At 48.2% G+C, this 21,631-nt stretch overlaps 7 protein-coding genes across 7 annotated transcripts; 5 read left to right on the top strand and 2 right to left on the bottom strand.

The window, feature by feature from the left end:
* Positions 1–3,115: 3,115 nt before the first annotated feature.
* CTAM01_01041 (uncharacterized protein) lies at positions 3,116–3,927 on the top strand (the record flags this gene model as incomplete). The annotated part of the gene is made up of 4 exons (XM_060517085.1): positions 3,116–3,157; positions 3,228–3,464; positions 3,545–3,712; positions 3,772–3,927. The coding sequence occupies 4 exons, from the start codon at positions 3,116–3,118 to the stop codon at positions 3,925–3,927; spliced, it is 603 nt and encodes a 200-aa protein (XP_060388547.1).
* Positions 3,928–6,162: 2,235 nt separating this feature from the next.
* Positions 6,163–7,844, top strand: CTAM01_01042 (uncharacterized protein; the record flags this gene model as incomplete). The annotated part of the gene is made up of 5 exons (XM_060517086.1): positions 6,163–6,196; positions 6,263–6,604; positions 6,663–6,709; positions 6,881–6,926; positions 7,216–7,844. The coding sequence occupies 5 exons, from the start codon at positions 6,163–6,165 to the stop codon at positions 7,842–7,844; spliced, it is 1,098 nt and encodes a 365-aa protein (XP_060388548.1).
* Positions 7,845–8,654: 810 nt separating this feature from the next.
* CTAM01_01043 (O-methyltransferase) lies at positions 8,655–9,447 on the top strand (the record flags this gene model as incomplete). The annotated part of the gene is made up of 2 exons (XM_060517087.1): positions 8,655–9,174; positions 9,233–9,447. The coding sequence occupies 2 exons, from the start codon at positions 8,655–8,657 to the stop codon at positions 9,445–9,447; spliced, it is 735 nt and encodes a 244-aa protein (XP_060388549.1).
* Positions 9,448–10,172: 725 nt separating this feature from the next.
* Positions 10,173–11,117, top strand: CTAM01_01044 (cysteine synthase; the record flags this gene model as incomplete). The annotated part of the gene is made up of 1 exon (XM_060517088.1): positions 10,173–11,117. One exon carries the CDS (start codon positions 10,173–10,175, stop codon positions 11,115–11,117), a length of 945 nt encoding a protein of 314 aa, XP_060388550.1.
* A 1,659-nt stretch (positions 11,118–12,776) lies between these two features.
* CTAM01_01045 (uncharacterized protein) lies at positions 12,777–14,033 on the top strand (the record flags this gene model as incomplete). The annotated part of the gene is made up of 1 exon (XM_060517089.1): positions 12,777–14,033. The coding sequence occupies one exon, from the start codon at positions 12,777–12,779 to the stop codon at positions 14,031–14,033; it is 1,257 nt and encodes a 418-aa protein (XP_060388551.1).
* Positions 14,034–14,807: 774 nt separating this feature from the next.
* Positions 14,808–16,477, bottom strand: CTAM01_01046 (recombination protein rad52; the record flags this gene model as incomplete). The annotated part of the gene is made up of 3 exons (XM_060517090.1): positions 14,808–15,694; positions 15,752–16,416; positions 16,470–16,477. The coding sequence occupies 3 exons, from the start codon at positions 16,475–16,477 to the stop codon at positions 14,808–14,810; spliced, it is 1,560 nt and encodes a 519-aa protein (XP_060388552.1).
* A 2,039-nt stretch (positions 16,478–18,516) lies between these two features.
* CTAM01_01047 (uncharacterized protein) lies at positions 18,517–19,567 on the bottom strand (the record flags this gene model as incomplete). Its single annotated transcript, XM_060517091.1, has 2 exons — positions 18,517–19,361; positions 19,489–19,567. The coding sequence occupies 2 exons, from the start codon at positions 19,565–19,567 to the stop codon at positions 18,517–18,519; spliced, it is 924 nt and encodes a 307-aa protein (XP_060388553.1).
* Between the last annotated feature and the right edge of the window lie 2,064 nt (positions 19,568–21,631).

Genomic DNA, 21,631 nt, shown 5'->3' on the forward strand with positions numbered 1-21,631 from the left:
TATTATATTAAATAATAAATAAATTACTTAAACTAAGGGCTTATATTCGTATTATTAAATTTAACTATAGCTAAACGTTTTATTTTTATAAATAAGTTATTCGTAAATAATACTAATTATACTTTATAATTAAGTTATATTATTATTTTTATAAATAAAAAATAGATTAATAAGAGCTTTATATAGTAGTTTTTTTTCCGGCTTTATAAGTATAAAAGATCGACCTTAACAAGATTACGCTTTTAAAAGAAATTATATAATATAGTATACTTTTTAATTATATAATATACGTAATATACCCTAAGTATATACTTAACGTAATATAGTAATTTTAATATAAAAACTATTATATAATTCGAGATAAGTAAACTACTTTATAGTAGCGCTAGTTAGAAAAGTTAATAATAGAGGTTAGCTATAATAGTTAGCTGTAATAGTCGGCCGTAATAGTTAGAGGCGGCCCTTAACTATAGAAGTTCTAAACTTTAATAGTAACGTAAAGGTTTTTAAAAAAAGGGCTAAATAGGCTAATATTTACTACTCTTTAGAGCTCGTAAAGATTCTTTCTATCTTTATCGCTTCTAATATTACCCAAAGCTACTCTTTATTTAAACTAAATAAATTTACTAAATAAATTTACTAAATAAATTTACTAAATAAACTTATTAATATATAAACTACTACTTTAATAAGAACTTATTTTACTCTTAGTATATAGTTAGTAATTAGTAAGCTAAAGATGCTTATTAATAAGTCTATCCCTCTTAGGCTAGGCGCCCTTTTTAGCTAGCTCGACGCTATAGCTATTACAATTAATATAAGTATGCTTAAGAAGTAATAAAATACTTTTTAATAATATAAAATCTAGCTAAGTAATAATATAAACGCCGTAAATAGCCGGGCTAATATAGATATTAAAATTTAGTATATTAACGTTAGCTTAGAAATTATATTTTATAAAACTAAAAATCCCTCTAATACGGGCTATATTATAAACGTAAAGGAATATATAAAGGGCCTCTTAACCCTTAATAAAAAGGAGTATATAATACGGGATTTAGCTACTTATATAGGCTAATACTAAGAAGTCTTATATATATTAAAATAGGTATAGCTCGCCCTTTAAATAGCTAGAACTTAGAGGACTACGGGGGAAAGTCGGGAGTTTTAATTAGTAGTTAAGTATAGAGCGCAATATACCTAGTTTTCTTTAATACGTAATATACGGTACGGCCCCGGCAAATTGCTCTGTTAGGGGGAACAAGAGCTTTATAATTAATAATAATATTATTTACTATAACTTTATAAAAAATAAAAGGATTACTTAGAGCGTATTAATATTAAAAATTTATAGAATAGTTATAAGTATTAACGTTATTTATACTATCTTAACTACCCTAAACTTTATTATTAAATAACTCAACGTTTTAAAAATCCTTATTATAGTTTATATAGATTTATATTTACTATATAAATACCTTATTAAGCTAAGTATTATAAAAAAAAAGCGCTTTATAATAAATATTATAATACTTTAATAATTATATAAACGCCGCGAGCTTTATAAAATCTATTAAATTAATAATAATAATAACCTAACTAATAAGTTTATAAAAAGTATACTAAATAAGTCCCTTAAATAATTTATTAATAAAGGAATTATTATAATTAAAATAAAAGGGTAGGTAATACGTAGTTAAAATAATAATATATTATAAGTAGTAAGTTATTTAGCGAGTATATATATTTTTTAAGCCTTAGCTTAGAGAAAAATATACGTATTTAAAGCGTAATTAAACTAATAAAAAGCTCTTTTTTAACTATATTAAATTTAATAATTTCTAAAGAGTTTAGATATATAAATTATATATATTAGAGGATTAGGAAGTAATTAAAAAAAGGGGATAATAAAATTTTTATATAAATAATTATAATAAAAGCTATCTTAAAATTTTAGTATATAGTTTTAAATATTTTTAAATAGAGGATTAATAATAAATTCTATTACTAATTCTTATTAATAAGGGGGGCTTAGCCCCTATTTTACCCTTTTTTATTATAAAAATAAAAAACTATTAATATTAAATTATAAAATAAAAAAGGGCCTTATTAAGTAGTTAAGTAGGGGTAGTAAGTAAGTAGTTTAGGCCTATATAAATAGACTCTTTTACTTACTTATACTTATAGAGGGATTGTAGGCTCTGCTTACGAACTTCCCCTCCTATATATACGTAATAGACCTATACTGACCTATTGACCTAGTCGCGACCGAAAGGTCTGACCTGCCTACGTGTATACCAACACGTTTCTAGCCTGACTGCGAGGTTCTCTCTGAGTTCAACTTCGTGACAAACTAGAGCTGTCAACGGTTGAGGGGAATACGAGATGGTCCGATTTTCGACGTTGCATCGATCCTTCGCAAGGGTCTCTGCAACTTCTTTGTCTCTTGAAGCCGATTGGACCTGGCTTTCCTTCATTCTCTGCTAGGCGACTAGACACTCGCTTCGATTCGATTGACTGCTTACTTACACATGTTCCTGGCTAGAGCCTAATCGCAACAACACAACACAGGCTCTACTCCACTCTCGAGACCGTCCGCGCCCCTGGAGAGTCAGCTTACATGTAACCTTACGCATTCACCTACAAAGTAGGTCATCATCAAAGTTGCATTGGGGGTATGCAGATACAGTGAATGAATCCCAATATTGAAGAAATGCGATTCGGCTCAGTAGAGCTTTCCGATGTCACCAATAGTAGGCTCGCTTGGCAGGGCATGCGTTCTCCTTTTGAGTGTGGCGTTGACAAACTAGTGCGGCCCGCGATCCTTCGAGCATTTGAGCTTCCTCATGGAGACAAACGTAGGATCGCGGAACCGCCAGGGCAACAGAGCCGCCGCTTTGCCAAGGGTCCAGATCTTATGGTATAATGCAACCTCAAATAATACGACACGAATTTAGAGTCTACTTCATACGGTCAATAGGTAAATAACTCAAAACTTGCGAGAAACTATTTAAGACACATGATTTCCTCAAGAACATGTGGCTATTTAACTCTTCATCATCACCTTCCGAACAGTAGAATCACTCTTGATCACCTCGATCCAGATATCTTCAAAATGAGATTCTTTGTCGCTGGTATTGCCCTTTTGGCATCAGCTGTAAGTCTAAATGTAACCTAGGCAAGGAGAACATTGCGCTAAGAGCTATCTGACTAATTGAGTCTTCTAGGTTATTGCCGCTCCTTCAGACAATGGCTTGGAATTCCGAACTGTAGATGAGGTGAAGGATCAGCTATTGCCCATCTCCGAGATGACCTTCACTGGGCCAGTCGTCGACGGCGGCCCGAATGTCACCCTCCATGGAGATGCTTCCTCCATCTATGAGCAGATCCTCGCCATCAACCCTACCTTCAATGCGGAAGAATTCCAGGAGCCAGAGGGAGGCCTGGAGGTTAGACAGACTACCGTAAGTTTGCTGATAGACTTTTCGAGTCTACTGCACCTGGGTTGGAACAGAGAAGACCAAAAAGCTAACTCAAAGCAAAGAACAACTGGAATTGCAACCAAGGAACGTACGTCGAAGCGTACTATTCTCAGTGCGCCAACGCCATCAACCGTTTGATCACCCTGGGCACCAACTACTGCAGTGTACCTGCCAGCACCTGTGCTCGCGTGGCCTGCTCCAACAGCTGCTCTATCTACCTGTGCAACAACGTAAGTCGTCGCTCTTCCCTGGATTTCATAGTACCAAAGACAAAGGCTAACGTCAACAGCGGTTTATCGAGACGAGTGTGTACTGTAGTGATATCGCTATCGATATGGGCATCATTGTGAGCAGGTGTGGCACTGTTGCCAACGGTGATACCCGGGCGAGAGGCACCCTGAGCTTTCCGAGTCACTACACTTGTCTTACCCAGCAGACTTGCTAAAATGATCCTGTCCAAGGCTAGATAATTAAACTCAACTACCATACCGATATTTCTGAGTTTCACACCCATAATTAACACTCTGCAGCACATATTGTGAGGGTTTTGACTGAATCATCTCTTAGAACTACTAGCTTTATTGTGAGCCTGGCTTCTTGAGTCCATCCGGATGAATCTAGCATGACTCGACCAATAGGGACGTCACAGAATACATTCATGGAGCTCCGTATATTATTGAAAAACCTATGTCATGTCATGGTTCCTGACATCAGGGACCTGTGAGTGAGACCAAGACGGGAAATCTTGATTAACACCGTGGTGGTTGACATGGTGCCATTATTGCTGTTTCGATTGTGCATTGAAAATCCGAGTTTGCTTCCTGTATAATCAAATGGTAGTGTCAATGTTTCTTGAATGTTCTTCTCCGCCCACACGTACTACCTGACACTAAAGTAAAACTAGTTACCAGCTCACCAAACGAGATAATTTGCTGTAGATGTCTTTACTCTTGGCAGGTCTCATTGTTATTGAGCATGCATTGACTCTTTTCATGGCCCAATGTTGAAGATTCAAGCATCTTGAAATGGTCTCACCCCAAATTTCTCATCGCTCTACCCTGTTACCGTTCGTTAAGAATCTCCTTGTTCGATATTTTCATAAGCCCGCGCCTCTGCTTTAGGAAAGCTCTTGTTGCGTTGCACAACGTTCTGTACCACAATTTTTGCACTTACCATACGCCAACAAAGACAATGCTATGGACATGTTGAACTGAGCCACACGATTCAGGAAAGCAAAAGTTGTAACACCTGCTCCGTACTCTTCATTGTAGTCTGAGTTGTGGCCCTGATCTGTCTAACGCAGTGAAGATATCCTACAAAAACGCTTTTCGGACTAACCCTGTCATGGTTGTACACTGCGCCAGAGGGCTTGAAAATATATCATTCATCATACGACTATTCATTAATTAGACCCTCCTTGCATAACATGCAATTAAGCCACCAGACCACAGGCTGACGCTATGGGTGACGATTTACGCAGTCCATCCCGACAGGTTCTCCACACAACTCAGCTACCGTTGCTTGAGGTCAGACGAATACCACATCTCAACCACAAGGCGCTGCAAGTACAAGTTCGGGACCAGGCTTATCAACTCGCTCCACAGGGGATGTAATGTCAACTTTAAGAAGCAGAGGCCACTCATCTCTGACCAAATCGGCATCCTCTCCGAAGAGTACAATTGCGCCCACTTCATCGAAGACTTCAAGTAAGCCGCAAGTTAACACCTTTACTTCAAAAGCACCCTCTCTTCAACCTCCGCCGCCTCCACCGCCAAAGCCTACCGAGGGAATCGCTATCATGTACGAGATCGCTTACCGTCCCGCAGAAAGAGGTGGCCGAGGTGGGCGGTGGGTGATGTTGGAGAGAGATGGAGAAGACTCGGCGTTCAAAGTATGCGAGGCTACTCGTCTTGGAGAAGCGATGCCGAGCCGTCCTTTGACGGAAAGGCCTTGGCCAAACAGCATCCAAGCTTTGAAGTCAGCTCATGGCCATAAGAATTGCAAATATTATGGGAACGACAGTGGGGCAGGCAGGTTATCGTGTGACGGGATAGCCGAGTTTGCTTGTGTCAAGGACCCGAACTCTGGTTCAATTACAACGTGTGGGCAGGCGATGAATCAGAGGAGCTTGGATGCGAGGGTTATATGTTGGTTCTCTTAGTCTGAGAATGCTGATTGACTCCACTTCCGCAATTCTATATGTATTAAAAAAAAAAACAAAAAAGATAGCGCTTCAATCGAAGTCGTTAGATCACAGCAGCTATTTTACCTGTTGGCAAGACGTCAGTACAGAGGCACATATTTTTATGAGGGTTAGTAATCAATCATATAATAATACACACCTTCACACATTATTTCACTAAATTTAAACCTCAGAGTGAATTTCGATTTAGAGAAAAACTAGAGGTATACGTGCTGATGGAACAGAAGTGCAAGCCAGGCTCTAAAGAGGTATAGAAGACCAAGGTACCTCGGCAGGTTGGGCCCACAATAATGATGACAGCGGAGCCGGCCAATAAGAGAGCAGAGATCACGACGCACTAGGTAAATAAGGGATTTCCCCGGATACGTTGGGAAGAGCTAGTACATATCCTGAGACAATCATTCAATATAATGATATGATCACGATTATCTATAATAAACCCGGCTACAGAAACTCGGCGCGGCCTACCGACTCAAGATGCAGGCGGATAAGGGTTGCTGGACTTGCAAGCGTAAGCAACTGACCACGACGTCATCGGGAGTGAGCTTCTTGAGTACTAACTCCCGTACTGAGCCAGAGAGAAAGATTGGCTGTGACAAAAGCATTCCGCACTGCGATAATTGCGTCCGAACGAGGAGAGAGTGTGCTGGCTACGGGATTCGTCTGAACTGGCCTGACCAGCTTCGCAGCAGGGAGAAAGATCTAATCGTTTGCCCCGTGGTAGAGATAGCGAGTGCTCAAGAGCACCCCCAGACTCTTGGGACTAGGTTCCTCAATACCACTCACAGACACTTCCGCTTGGCGACCAAGCGACGCGTCACGTGGCATCAGGTCATGCACCGAGCATCTGTTGGACCAGTCGCTTCTGTTACCCTTTACTCACCCCAGCTAGATGAAGACGGCATGCTCCTGGTTTACTGTGCGGACCTGACTGGTTACTTTACGAAGATTTCTGACTGACGGTTGCAGACGATCAGATCATAGCGCCAATGTGCTCAACGACCCGGGCGGCAAATGGCTTTCGGTGTCATATCCTTCCAATGGTATTATCTTCTCGGGATGAATCCACGCAAGCCTTGTGCAGTGCGATTCTAGCGATCGCAGCTCATCATCGCCAAGGAGCCGACGCCGCGTCAAGTCACAAGATTAAGGCGATCCACGGACTATACAAGACTCTCGACAACTCTTCTCTCAGTGCCGAAACTCATGTGGCTACTACAATGATGCTGTGCATGTACACTGTAAGCTCGCGGTACCTGAGCATTGAGCTAGACGTTCTCTGTTAACAATAACCGGGTATTTGATGAAAATGAGGCTCAGTTCCAATTACATCTAAACGGTGCCAAGCATATGCTGATGAACTCAACGTCATACCAGCGACGTCAACCCGTGTTCCAGTTTCTGATGGGGTGGATAGTTTATTACGATACTCTCAGCGAGTTCGCACAACCTCACAGGAGCACTCTCAATGACTTTGGCCAACTTGAACATTCCGGCAAGCTGCAGACTATGCCTGGCGAGGGAAGTGAGACGCTTGCACGGATCTACGTTTTGCTAACATTAACAAGGTCATCGGTCTATTTGGCTGCTCTGTCGAGGTCTTTGACAACATATCGTCTATCAACCAAATACGCACAATGATCCTGAAGTCGGAGAGGAGCGACATCAAGAGAAATACAGAACAGTTCAGGATCGTCTTGCAAGAGAAGCTGGAGAGCCTAGTACACTTCCTAAGCCCTGACGAAGTTGCACACTCGACGAGCGCCCAGATTCGAGATGCATTAGCCACTGCGGAATTGTATCGCTTGGCAAGTCTGCTATACCTCCAGCGTGTCGTTCCTGTCGCAGGCGACGAGAAGAAGAGAATTAGCTACTTGGAACAGGCATACGCAGCGATGAAGGAAGTGCGTGTAGCGACAAGCCCCTGGCCAGTGTTTATTTTCGCATGCGAGACGCGTTCGGAAGAACAGCGCATTCACATACTTGACATCCTGGACCGCATGGACAAAATTAGGAATGTCGGGAACGTACGTGTTATGCGGTCCGTGATTGAGAACGTATGGATACAACAGGATCTGCGGGAATTGGTAGATGCAACGGGAACGATACCATGGTGGCTCTGTATTGAGTCCGACCTGCCAGTACCTTGGTTTGCATGAGAGAATGGATCAGTTCGTTCCTACGACTAAAAAAAAAATGAAATTCCGTCCCTTCTAGCCACGTGCTTGCTCACTCAACTTGACCTTCCTGTTCAAAGTTTAGCGTTTGCGAAAATCAGCAGCTAAGGCACAATAGTAGAATCAGAGTGGTCAAAGATGATGTTATGTATGTTCCTATAATCTTCTATAAACCATATCGGTCTTTCTGAACTTCATAGTGCATCGCCCAGATAAGGAAACCTGCAGAAATACAGCGTCGAAGGGCGATAACATTTGAAGCTGGGTCGGAGCTCAGAAACTGTGCCATTGGCCCCGTGACAGACTACATGCAGTGTGAGAGTCATGGACATTTGATACTGAACCAGACTTGCTTCCCATTCCCACCTCGCCCTAGCGCCGTAGGACTTATTGGGATCAATCATAGCATTGGGCCTGCAAGCTTGTGGTGATTATACCCACTTTACACTTAACAGACACCTTCTTCTGCTCACGTCCATACCCCCATATGCATATTGCGCTAACTCGCTGGGAAACTGCCACCCCGCTTATCCTGTACTTCCCGAACACCATTAGTTCATTGACAGGGAACAGGCTCGCAAACACTTGCCCGCCGCATCGAAGCCAAGGGAGACAAAACCAGGCAACCAGCTCGGTGCGGCTTTCAATTCCCATAGCGTATCGACCCTGCAAACGATGGCTATATAAGCCTCAAAAAGAGCAGGAATGTTCTCCTCAAGACTGCTCCAACTTACGCATATTTCCCCCTCGTACATCTAGTCAGTTTTTCCCTCGCGGACCAAGACTTACGACATGCCAGCTCCCGCCACTATCAATGCACCTCAGCGTATCCTACAACTCCTATCTGAGCTTCACCAGAAGTCACTGGATCAGGAGGCTGTCCTTTCCAAGACCGGCAAAGTATTTTCCTCTAAAGCTATCGGCGATTTAGAAGACCAGCATGGCCAGGGAGAGGCCAAGAACGAGTTTGACAAGCTCATGCTGGATAAGTTCGTCGCACTGGATGAAGACAAGTGCCGGTTCACGTACCAGCTAATCAACGCTATGGGCGCCACCAATGTCGTGGAAGCCGGCACGAGCTTCGGCGTCAGCACCATCTATCTTGCGCTTGCTGTAGCTCAGACCAAGGCTACAACGGGCAAATCCGGAACCGTAATTGCGACGGAAAAAGAGAGGCAAAAAGCTGCGATTGCGCGCGGCTACTGGAAAAAGTGCGGTTCGGTGGTCGAGCAAGAGATTGACTTACGGGAGGGGGATATACTCGAAACGTTGAAGCAGGGGCTTCCGTGGGTTGACCTTCTCCTTCTTGACAGTGAGTTACTACTCTGCTATAATGTGAAGAGAACTCTGTGTGGCTAAACTGTTGATAGTTTGGTCGGCGCTCGCTTTGCCGACGCTTAAGACAGTTCTTCCTCGACTACGACCTGGCGCGGTGGTCCTGACTGATAACACGATCTCAGCGGCGGACGGATACAAGCATTTGTTGGAATTCTTGCGAGAGCCGAAGAACGGCTTCCAGAATATGACTTTGCCATTTACCAGCGGATTTGAGATGAGTGTTTATCTGCCGGGAGTAATAAGTTAGATGTTATGGGTAGCAAAATGGGTTGAGGAATCTTGCTGCGTTGCTGCATTATAGTACAGGGCTGTATGATGATGCGCGGAATGACTAGTCATAAATGATACAAAGAATTTCTTAATACTGTCTGCGAGTAGATGTTGCAAATTTCCTGATACATGAGTGTACGTTATACGGTAAAAATTTGCTTCTATCCTCTCTTGCTATTCTCGAAAAGCGAACCCCGAGCCAGCCCTCTTCCGTCTTAGCACTCGTCTGAAGAATGGGCGGCCTCTTAGCAGGTCCGGTGGACGGATCTGAAGATGGGATTATATCTCTCAGTCCCGCTCTGAATATGTCTACTACAATAACCGAACTTCTGCTTAGCATTGAGCCCACAAGGGGTCTGATGTGAGTCACCAACTAGTGACCTAATCTGTCGGCTGAAGAGACTAAGATGATGCTCGTGTAAGAATACCCCAGTCCGAGCACGCCAACAGCTTTTCTGAAGCTGCAACCAGGTGGAACATCCCTGAGATCGATCCACTTCATGGAGAAAGATGGAAGGCATTTGCGATCAGAGCTTATCAACGGGAAAATGCCATCGCATCACTTCCAGACGTAATCATACTTTCTTCAGGTTCTGCTGCGAATATTTAACTATCAACTGCCAGCAGATTTTCGGAAGTCATATCAATGCACGACTCACTGTTCCGACTTACATCACAACCAAACCCGTCCTTTTGTCCAACATGTCACTGCCTACCCCTCTGCCATACTCCAGCGTCCTAGATGCTATAGGCAACACCCCAGTTATCCAACTCAAGCGCAACGTCCCCGAACGTTGCGCCGATGTATTTGTCAAGCTGGAGTTCCTAAGCCCAACGGGCTCTTACAAAGACCGCATGGCCAAGTCAATGGTTGAGGAAGCCGAACGCCGTGGTGATCTCACGCCCAACATTACAGTTGTCGAAGCGACCGGCGGAAGCACTGGATCCTCTTTGGCATTTGTTTGTGCGGTGAAGGGGTATAGGTTCCTAGCCCTCTCATCCGACGCATACGCAAAAGAGAAGCTGCAGACAATGGTTGCCTTTGGGGCTACGGTCGATATTACGCCCAGCCCCTCTGGCAACACCACAGCGGATCTCATGGCATCAATGAAGAACCGTGCGGCACAATTGGGTTCGCGCGATCAGTTCCTTTACACCGACCAGTTCAGCAACCGAGATGCACTTATTGGATATGCCGAGATTGGCAACGAATTGGTCCGCCAGTTCCCTGGCGGGTTTGACGTGTTCTGCGGCGCGTTCGGGACGGGAGGTATGGCAATGGGGGTGTCAAGCGTTATCAAGACGCAGAACCCCAACGTCCGCGTGGTGCTACTGGAACCCTCGTCGGCGGCTTTGCTGACAGAGGGCCAGGGCGGATCACACGGTGTTGACGGCGTCGCGCCAGGCTTCATCTCCCCTCATGTTACAAGAGAATTGTACGATGAGGCCCGCACTGTGGATGAAGGCATCGCCCGGAATATGTGCCGTCGATTGTGCAGAGAGGAAGGCCTGATACTTGGGACATCTTCGGGGATGAATATCGCAGCAGCTATTGAAATCGCGAAAGAGCTGGGGCCAGGGAAAAGGATAGTTACGATTGCTTGTGATACCGGACTCAAGTACTTATCTGGACCTTTGTTCTCGTGAACGCCTACTATGGTAGTCGGTGTCACATCATACTGATCACTGCGGGTGTTCAACAAGCTATGCAGAAACTTACATGTATCTCCAGGAAAAGGATTTCATAGTCACAATAATTTGTTGTTAGATACGAGGATACAATCACGCATAGTCTAGATGCTTCCAGCTTGAAATGCATGCACAGACTGACAACATTATTCGATGGCATGTTGTAGGTTTCAGAAAGCAGCCGCCACTCTGATTTACACACATGTGGCAAATTTAATGACTGCAGGAATTTTGCGCTCAAGACTGTATGTCACGATGCACCCTTCTCCTTTCCTTCTCGATACTTGGCACGATGCCCTCAATTATCATGCAGCATGAGCATCGAAAGTTCAAATTACTAACATGTACCAAGATTCTGTCAACATTCACATTCAAACCTTCACCGCCACTCGTGTGGCAGGAATTCCTCAATCCATGAATGGGATGGATCCTCGACCATACCCAAAACCACACATTTTGCAGACGCCACCGACCACACACCTCGAGACCATGCCGGTAAGGAAAAAACTGGCCTAGATGCGCAAGTTTCCCTGGCTGCATCATGTCCCCGCCAGCCGGCTCTACCCGTTCTGATGCAGCAGCCATGCATTCATCCGTTGAGTGGCTTGTAACATTTTACCATTAAAATGGCAAATTTCCTCATTCTCAAGTCTCACCTCGCAATGAGCGCCCATCTGTACTCAGAATGGCCTCATAAGACGCAATCCCTTATCTCGTTTGCCGGCATTTTCTTGTCCAGTGTTGGACGAATAACTGTTTGCAGGGTCCGAGAACGAGAAAGACACACACAAGATGGTATTTCAGCTGGACCCTTGGAAACGCCACAAAATCCCCCGCCAGGAATGTTTTCATCGTGTTCCGGGTTACCGTGAACATCAACATGCAGGACCACGGACCGGGCCACGCGCGGGGAACCTGCCTTGCCGCCCTCTAGCTGCAAAAAAGTGAATTGCCTAGACCAAACATTTGTGCAGCTGAGAAACGACTGAGACACTGGACGGCACGCACCTGGTAGACGGGCACGACGGTTAACCACGCGGGATGGGTTACCCCGCCCGCTTCTAGTCTCAATCCGGCGAGGGATTCTCAGAAATTCTAAGGGTTCTCACGATCAACTGACACCGTTCCCGTTTGGAGCTGAGGCAACATCACGAAAAAAAGGCGTCATGAAATGGCATGATGGGCAATGCAGCTGACGGAGCCTAGAAGGTCCAGAAGCAACCGCAGGAGAGACATCGTGGAACTCTAAATGGCACGCAGCTAGGGGCCTACGGCAACACGAATGGCTCAACATGCTCGGAACAAGGAGCTGAACGCCTTTGCTGCATTTTGGCTTGGTGATGTGCTGGTTTTTGGCCGCATCGAGGAATCGAGACGACGGATTCATTCCAAGAGTCGGTGAAGGTTGAAGCGAACGGAAAACTCAGAGAATCTTGTGCTTTTGAGCATGAGAACACTGCTTGGTTTCGAGTATAAGAGGAGAGATGAAAATTGGGAATTGGATATTCTCTCTTGCTCATCATCACTCACTTCACTCTCAATCATCTACTCTAATCATCACACTCAACATTTGAACAACTTCCTTCGCTTAGTCGAAAAAGTAACAATCTCATCAAGATGTCTTCTTCCCAGCAGCCCCCTAGGCCTCTCAGCCACCTCTCTCCCGTCCCAATCACCCAGCAAGGTCTTCAAGCCTTTTACGACAACGACAGCAAGCAGCTCATCCTCAGAGCCCAGGGCAATGCTATCCACATCACCACTGGCATTGAGTTCAAGCGTATTCAACAGTTCGTTGGCGGTCTCCTCTTCGAACTTCAGGGATGGGTTGGCCCCGTCACCCACGGAACCCAGCCTTACGAGATTGAAAACACTTTCAACATCGACCTGCCCAACCGCGTCACCCCTTCCGGCTACGTCTTCATCAAGGGCGCCAACAACGCCGAGTACAAGGTCAAGATCCAGCCCCTGTTGAAGGATGGATCCAGTGGCAACAACAACACCGCCTCCAACGTGACAGCCAGCTCCGAGGCCCCCAATGTCAAGCTCATTCCCCCCACGGAGCCCATCATCACCCAGCTCGGCAAGCCCATCACAGTCCTTCAGAGCGACCAGTTCACCGGCAAGGGAGGCAGCGTCGACATCACCTTTGATGACCGCTTCCTCAAGCTCACCAACGCCCGCGTCACCGACAACCAGATCGAGTGGACCTTTGACCCTCTCCAGACCGGCGACACCGAGGTCGACGTCTACGTCTCGCAGCACCAACCCCCCTTCACCTACCGCGTAGTCCACAAGGTCATCATCAACCCGCCCTCCAACACCAAGCCCCTCAACGCCCTGGCTCTCTTCTCCGTCAACCAGGCCTCCAAGGCCGTAAACGACACCACCGAGTCCGACATTGCAAAGTCCGGCGACAAGAACTCCAACATCGTCCTCATCTCCTGGGACGATATCGTCACCGCTGGACTCGACATCATCAAGAAGCAGTACCCCGACGCCCAGCTCCTGACCGCCGAGGGCAACGCCCCGGGCGCCCAGAGCCCTTACCAGCTCGCCAATGTCCGCTTGAGCGCGCGCGTCGACGGCAACAAGACGGCGACCATTCGCAGTCTCGGTTACTACGACTTTGGCCCCGTGGAGACGGGTCCCCTCTGCCTCGGCGTCACCCCCTTCAACTGGCCCGTCAAGATTAACTCCAACGACGCCTTCTCCATCCTCCGCAAGGACGGGTACAAGCAGCCGGTCGAGAGGCTCGTGCTGTCCCAGCCCGTCATCCGTGACCTCGACCAGCCCCTCTACACCTTCATTGTTGGTGACTTGAACGTTCAGATTGGGGCTATTGATGGCAAGATCCACAGCCCTATCCGATCTTAAGTTGATACAAGTCAAGCTCCAGGAATGACTGTAGTAGGCGGGTACGGGTTTCGACAACTACTAGTCCCTGATGTTGCAACTGGTTGGAATGAAGGAATTCCTTTTGTTCAAAACTCTGCAGACTGATTTCAAAAGTTACCTCAACCTCGAGGACAAACTCCCACAAACACTATCGTTCCATCGATATCTCTATAGTTATTAACATAATTCAACATTTCACTCTATGTATGCTGTTCGTTAACAACCTCGATATACCCATGATGTAATCTATGACTATAGCCAGCGATCGAGGACATCCACTGCTACTGACGTTATTGGCGTCGAGTTGATCATCATGTGTTGAGTGGTGATATATACCCTGGTCAAACTCAAATGCAACCATCTAGTCAAGGCTTCGAAAGCCAAATGAATATTGGGCAACTCGTACGGACTCTACTGCAAGTCACCAATGTAACTTCGTTAGCAATTGACAATTTTTACTCAGGTTGCCTGCGAACTGCACCTTGCAAAGTTGATCTTAAGAGTGTACTTGTATTGTGCAGGCGACACAAGTGTCATGTCAAAGGGCACCCCAAACTCGAGGAGATGATTGAGGAAGGTAGTTCATAAGGTTCCATAAGATTGTCTGTGGCGCCATGGCCAGACGTTAGCCAGCCGAGCCCCAGAAACTCCGTACATAATTATGCCATCCGTACTCTCTAGCGAACCAGACTCCAAAGCTCCAGGCCAAAACAAATTAAGAACCACGCTCGATCAGGGCAATACTGCTTGTACTCAAGCCATCTTCTGACGTTTCGGATCTGCTCCCGGTGCGCCAGGAGGGTTGTCCGACGTCCCATTATTCGATACATCAGCCAGGGCCGGTCGTCCAGCGCCGTCTTGCTGCAAAGGACGCTTCATCGTGGGTGGCCGGTACGAGTTCCGGTTAGCCAGGGGACTACCAGCGCCTCCAGGAGCACCGATACGGCGAGTCTGGCTGAACTGAGGGTGAGGCATGCCGGCTCCTCCTCCCGGGCCGGCATTGCCCGGTCTCACCGGTGTGAAGCCGGACGTAGACGGTTGTTGCGATGGGGTTGGCGGGACGTGTTGACCAGATCTAGAGAGCGGCTTTGAGCTCGAGTGGTCTATGCCGGGGGTCATTCGTATGGATGGGCTCTCTGCCTTTGGATTGAAGGCTTGTTGGCCGGCTGGCAGCAACATGGGGGCGTCAGCATTGTTCCCCTGCAGAGCAGATTCTGGGATTTGCTGTACAGCACGTGCAGAAAAGAAGCCGATGGGTTCGGCGGCGGCATTTCCAGCCTGGCCTGGCGTAGTCACACTGGCATTTGCTGAGGGAGCGGACGGAGCGGAGGGGCCTGACGGGTTCGAGGGTGCGCGGGGTTGGTTTGGTGGTTGAGGTCGGTTGCCGTACCCTGTTGGAGGGCCCGGTCGTGATTGTGCTTGATTTGGTGTCTGAGGTGGTCGTTGATTTCCATTGTTTCCTAAATTTCCTGCTGACGTGCTCCTGCCCATTTGACGAGACGGTGCTTGCATGTGCTGAGGTACGGGAGCTGGGGCAACGCTCGCAGCCCTACTGTTCGAGTTGCCGTTCGTTGTTGCTGGGAGAGTAACTTCGTCAGGATGGTCGCCTTCGGAGATGGCGAAGTCCACATCGTCGAAGTCTAGTCATGTCAGCAAAAGAGCTCTGCGCTCCATCGGCCACAATCAAGAGTTCCCACCTTCATCCATCAGGTCTTCGAGAGATTCCGTGGTCTCTAGTTTTACGGGTGGTGCTGGTGGTGCCGCTGGTGCCTTTTCCTCCACCCTTTTGACGACAAAGTCTCGCTGTCTGTGCAAGTCATCTTCGTGGAACCTTTTCGGTTCAACCTTCATCTTGATCACCCTAGCGAGGTAATCCTTGTCGTATATGCAGTTGCCCAACACATTGCCAAAGTTCCTCAACGCCCTCTTCAACGCATCTGTGGTGCCCTCCTTTTTCGCCTTTTCAAACGCCGCAGCCTTGCCCTTGCAGTTCTCGATATGCCCATACCCAATATCCTCGTGAAACGTGCCGTCGCGGAGCGTCACCCTGATGATCACAGAAAGTCCGAGGCTGATCCTCATCGTCTGCGGGTGCTCGTCGACAAAGTCGACCTGGATATTCTGGATGGATGATGACCAGCCATTGAAGCCGAATACCTCGTTGGCAAGAGCGATGCACTTCTCGGCGGTGATGTAGTGGACCTTTTGGCCCGAAGGACCGGAACGTGAGGATAGGTATTCGGGGCCGAGCTGCTTCTCTAGGCGGCTTTGCAAAGTAGCGATTTCCTGTGCCGTGTACTCGCTCATTCGCTTCTGTGGCTCCTCGAAAGGGTTCACCACGATGCTGTGCTGATCGCCCGGGCTATGGTGGAGTGTGTCAGTGGACGAGACGCGTCTTGGAAGTGGCAAACATACGCGGGCATCTTGTCGAACAGGATATCTCCTCCGCAGAAGCCCAAGGGATAAGAATGCTCGAACTGGACTTCGGAGCTGGAACAAATTCCTTCGAGACGGAAGGCTGGGCGTCGTGGGCAGAGCAAATATGGGCTTTCTGCCTAACGAAGTGAGGTTCAGCAGATGTGTCGCGCGTTCACAATTAACGCCTGCCTTGACGCGTCGAGTCGAGCGCGGGAGGCAGCAATGACGGGTAGTCATGTGACCGGGTTATATGACATAAGCCCCCACTAACATTGGCTGGAGCTATCTGCCTGTTCCTGACAGGAGGGCTGAGGCCTAGCCCCCGGGGATATTCGGCAGGTACTGTCAGCGGCAAAGTACCTGAAAAGAAAGCGAGCGGGGGAAAGGGAGAGGACCTGGGCACCCGTGGCACCTGAACCATCACCTCAGAGTTCACTGCCGCTGTCGTCCGAACAGCGAACGGTTGGAGTAAGAGCCTCCACAAACCTACCCCGCTATATGCCGCCAAAACGAGGTTCGAAAGCTTTAATTTTCCTGGAGCAACCCTGGAGCAGCCAAACAGTGTGTGTGGGAGCACAGCGGGCGCGGCCAATGTCAGGTGCATCCCAAGTGCCCGCAAGGTTGGAGGGTCATCTCGTAATCGGTGAAAGGGAAGGAGGATCCAATCTCATCACCACCAGCGAGAGACGTGCATCTTCTCTGACGAGTTTCAGGCTTTCAGCCCTTTCTTGATTCTAGTCCAACTCATACAGAAGGGTTTAGTCTGTTGCTCAAACCACACAACACACGATACACGATACACACCCAAATGGAAAAAAAAAATGAAGTTGAACACGGACAGTCCACGAGAAACATCAGAGGGAGAGGGGGAGAGGAGGTCGGACTGCTTTGGTGTAACATGACCAAAGCGCACGAACAGGCAAAAGAAAACGAGTAATCACAATGTATTGACCAGACGTCTCATCGGGCCTGGGGTTCTCGCTCATAAGGTAGTTGGCAGAGGGCAGAAAAGAGGCGGCCCAGGAAGAACGGCGACGATAATGAGGAACTGTCTACGGCTATCCCGGGCTCGGCATTTGTTAAAGGCTGACGATGATCAGGCACGCAAAGAGGAGAGGGGTTGCATCATGATGACCACCCATACAAATTTGCCCGTACAAAGGTATCTCATCATCAGAGGGCAATTTCTCTTATGAATATAGGTGTTTGTCAATGCCAAACAGACAAACATGCAACCTGCAACAATGCTGCAGGCCTTTAGCTTCCTCGAGTTATAAAGGAGAACGCATGTGGCCATCGCGGATGTCACCGACTCAGTGGGCAGTTGAAACAGATGAGCCGTCTTGGATGCACGCAAACTGAGCGACTCGTGGGACACGTACGCTTGCATGGATACAACGTGCTAATACCTTAATTTCATGCTACACTAACACATGAGGTAGCCAACTGCTGTGAAACCGTTATCTGCTCTGCACGACTCAAGTGTGAACTCGTTTCTTCTCATAACGAGATGCCTCTCTCTCACACTCGTCCTCAATCAACCCACACAGCGTCTCCGTCAAGGGTGATAATTATAAGCCATGAGTGGACTGAACTCTCCCAAGCGGGCGGGATCATCGATTGCTTGCTGTCCCCAAGATGCTGTCCCTGAAACCTAAGAAAACCAAAACTAACTACCTACATGCAAAGCGCGTGACTCGATTTCCTCGTCAACCGCAGGAAGAGGATGGGGGATAGAAAGACCCCAACTCTCAACCACGAGAAGACTCGCAACTAGCGTCAGGAAAGGGATATCATCAAATCAACGAAAAGTGACAAAACGCCGCCCAACCCCTCGTGGTCCTGACAGAAAATGTGTCCGTGGAACCCAAAAGTCTATGCCCGTTGCCGTCCCATGCTGAATGAAGTAAAGAAGGAAGTAAGCCGTCGTTATAGTCGTCGTGATATGTTCAGTGGGTGCCGCCGACCGTGGCCGATGTCGCGGCGATGCTTATTATTTGACGTTCGGATGATTTTGTTCTTTCGTCGTTCCAGTCTCAGATTTCTACCAAGGTCCGACACGCACAGGTGCGCCATATGTGCCAGACATGAGCTGGTTGAGGATTGAGTTCGGATCCGAGGATTGGTTTCCGGGCTGTTGACCATTGGAGCCCCCGTTCGCCATCCAGCTGACGCTCGCCGCCATAGCATTCATTGCCGTGCCCATGCGTCCGCCCGAGATCTCGTGGTGTTTCGCCAGGGTCTGGTCCCATCCTCCAGTGTGCAGACTCAGACCGCCCCCGCGCTTAGCAGCCTCGTTGATGACCAGGGCCCAGGCCTTTGCAATCTCGTCATATGCGCTTTCCTTGTGGTGTCGATATTGTTGCGGCTCCCAGTCCGGAAGGGCGTGGATAATCTTAGTGGCTCCGTCCAGATATTGCAGCGAGACGGTGGCCTGGTTCTCGTTGGGAGGGAGATATTGCGGGGTGAAGTCAAGTAGTGCATCGATAAGAGCCGTCAAGGGGGCCTTAACCCGGTAGTAGGTGTAGTCGGCACTAGTTTCTCCGTATGGAATGGCGGCCTTCACCTTGTCCTGGTACTCTTGCAAAACGCCGTGTGCAGCGGCGACTGTCGGGCGAGGGGCACTGCTAACAACCTCCTGGCCGATGTCAGGGTGACGCTCGCAGATTCGCTCGAGAACGGTTCGCAATGCGGTCGGGTCCAGAGTCTCCAGGAGTCGGGGGAGGGTGAGTGGGCGGCCGACCAGTTCATTCGAGCGAACCTTTTTCGACGGGCGCTGAAGTTGTCTTGATGAGGTGGACGGGGAGCTTCGGGGAGAGAGGGACATCTCATCGCCTTCCTCGTCAGCCTTGCGCTTGCGGCTGGTGGCCATGTTGTGAAATGGGCTCACTGTTAAGGATTAGCGTCAGGATGCACGAGTCGTCGGGTAGCGGTTGCGAAACAAAATCGAGATTTGTCTTTCGCCCCATGCTACGCCAGCCCAGGGAGGGAACACAGCGACGAGGGAAATACTCACAAGAACGAGAGGGAGAAATACGGTTGGGGTCGTGGGGATGTTGGAAGAGAGGCGGTTGTGGTGACAACAACACATTCATGTTGTGATTGAATTCGAAAGATCGGGGAGTCGGAGTCGGGCGGGAGGTTTCCTGCTTTTTGACTCTGGCTGACGACGACGGTTGCGACCAAAAAGGACGACGGCGACGACGACAACAATCTAGGTGCGACCAGATGCTCGAGTTGCTTTGATTGAAGATGAGTCGGTCGGGCGGTAAGTGTCGGGAAGAAGACGGGAGGACGGCTTCTTGTTTGGATTGATTGTTGTGGGCTTTTTGTGAAGAGGGTGAATGTGAGGGGAAAGAAGAGCAGTTGGCAGAAGGATTTGGGCAAAGGAGAAGAAGGACGATTGAGGCGAACGGGGCGAGGGATAGCACCCGCTGCACACCTGAGGAAGCGAAGGGGACTGGAGAAAAGGGAAAAAAGGACCTTTTCCTCTTTCAGTGCCTGTACCGCACCTCGCGCCTTCTTTACAGTGGTACTAAGCTGCTGGGGACTAACCTGGTAGGCTTGGGCCTGCTGGACCTTGCTCAGATGGCGGCGTGGGATTTGTTGCTGCAAGCCTGCAACTGGGTCACTGGATCGCTGGAACCACCTAGACCCAGCTAAGCAACGTGCGTTGGCTGGATGGGATGCCCACCTAACCCACTCTCTGTGCCGAGTTGCAGGCCTACAGGCTGCCCGAGTAGAGAGGAATGCTCGAAAAGGGTTTGGGTACGAATATAGATCCAGAGATGTGCTAGGGATTGGACTGCATTCATAGTAGCTTGCAGATGTCCGCGTACTACTAGTAAGTAGAGAGAGGAACCTACAGTACCTCGAGAAAGAGGGTGCGGCGCCGCTGGGTCGAGCTGCTGCAAGCCGCCTGTGAAATTAAACAGAAGCGGTCAAGGGCCCGATGGATGCCCTATGCCGAAACAGCAGGCACCATCCACCAATTGTAAGAATGTACAGATACTTACGGTACCTTGAGAAGGCACACGACCACACCTTACCGAGGCGGCATTGGTTGTCACTCCTGCACTCTGCGAGTTGTTGTGACAGGGGGGCAGCGGGATGGCGGCCACTGGGCGGTTTCGTCTGGGCGACTGGCGGATCTCATTCGTCAGGAATCGCCCGCACGTGAGTGGATGATGGAGGGCGCCAATCCGGCGGCGTTGGCGCCTCTACTACTGGTGGGGGGCTGTCTCTGACTATTTTTTTTTCCCTCTCCCTCTCTCCCTCTTGAGTCGGGAGTCTCACTCTGAAGACCAGGTACCTTGGCTTACTAGTCACAAGTCACCGGTACAACTCTCCACTCTCTCTTCTCTTCAGCCTCCTTTTCAGCTGACTTTGATACCTCGCACACTCACCGGAAGTAGAGTACCTTATTCTAGGGTAATATCTCAAGTGGCTGCGAACTGTCAAAGCACAATAACCTTCGGTAATGATTGAATATGGCTTGTCAGACAGACTTCGGCGGCGTCGACAAGCCAATGGATGCTCATCTCAACTCTCTACGGATATCCAAGCAAAAAAGCACTTTAGGTAAAGTAAAGTAAGCGGGTCGCGGGTGGCCCCATTCGCATCATCATCCATGAACCCCTTCCAACCCCTCTAACCTTCTTCAGCGTCCCTTGATGGCAGAGAACCTGGAACTCCCCGGCCACAAAGTGGATGCCCCTCATTGTCCTTGACGACAAGTCCTTAGGTGGCACTCTATTCCTCATTTGCGCCGGGTTACATTGAGCCGCAATGCTCTCTTCTGAATCAAAACAAGACAAACCGACCCGGACGAGAAATGATGACTTACAAACACATCCATACGCATAATCAAAGGGAGAGCAAAAACAGAGACCCAGAAAGACAGAGACACAGATCTGAGGCCCGAGAGAAAAAGTCTCAGTCACCGCTTCTTCTTCTTTTCCCCTTCTGCATCATAATTACGTATCCGCTTCTTAGTCACACGTATAGGACTCAAAGTCCTGCCAAAAATGCAGGGCGCGAGTTTTCGGGCAAAGTGCCAACCTACTCGACCGCTAGGTAGAATCAGCTATCTGCAGCCCAAGCTGCCACCAAGTACCGCTACATGTCTGGGTACATCCGTCTGACCTTGACCCGTCAAG

The sequence above is a fragment of the Colletotrichum tamarilloi genome, assembly GCF_030869305.1.
Source record: "Colletotrichum tamarilloi strain Tom-12 chromosome Unknown Scaffold_2.1, whole genome shotgun sequence".
NCBI lineage: Eukaryota > Fungi > Ascomycota > Sordariomycetes > Glomerellales > Glomerellaceae > Colletotrichum > Colletotrichum tamarilloi.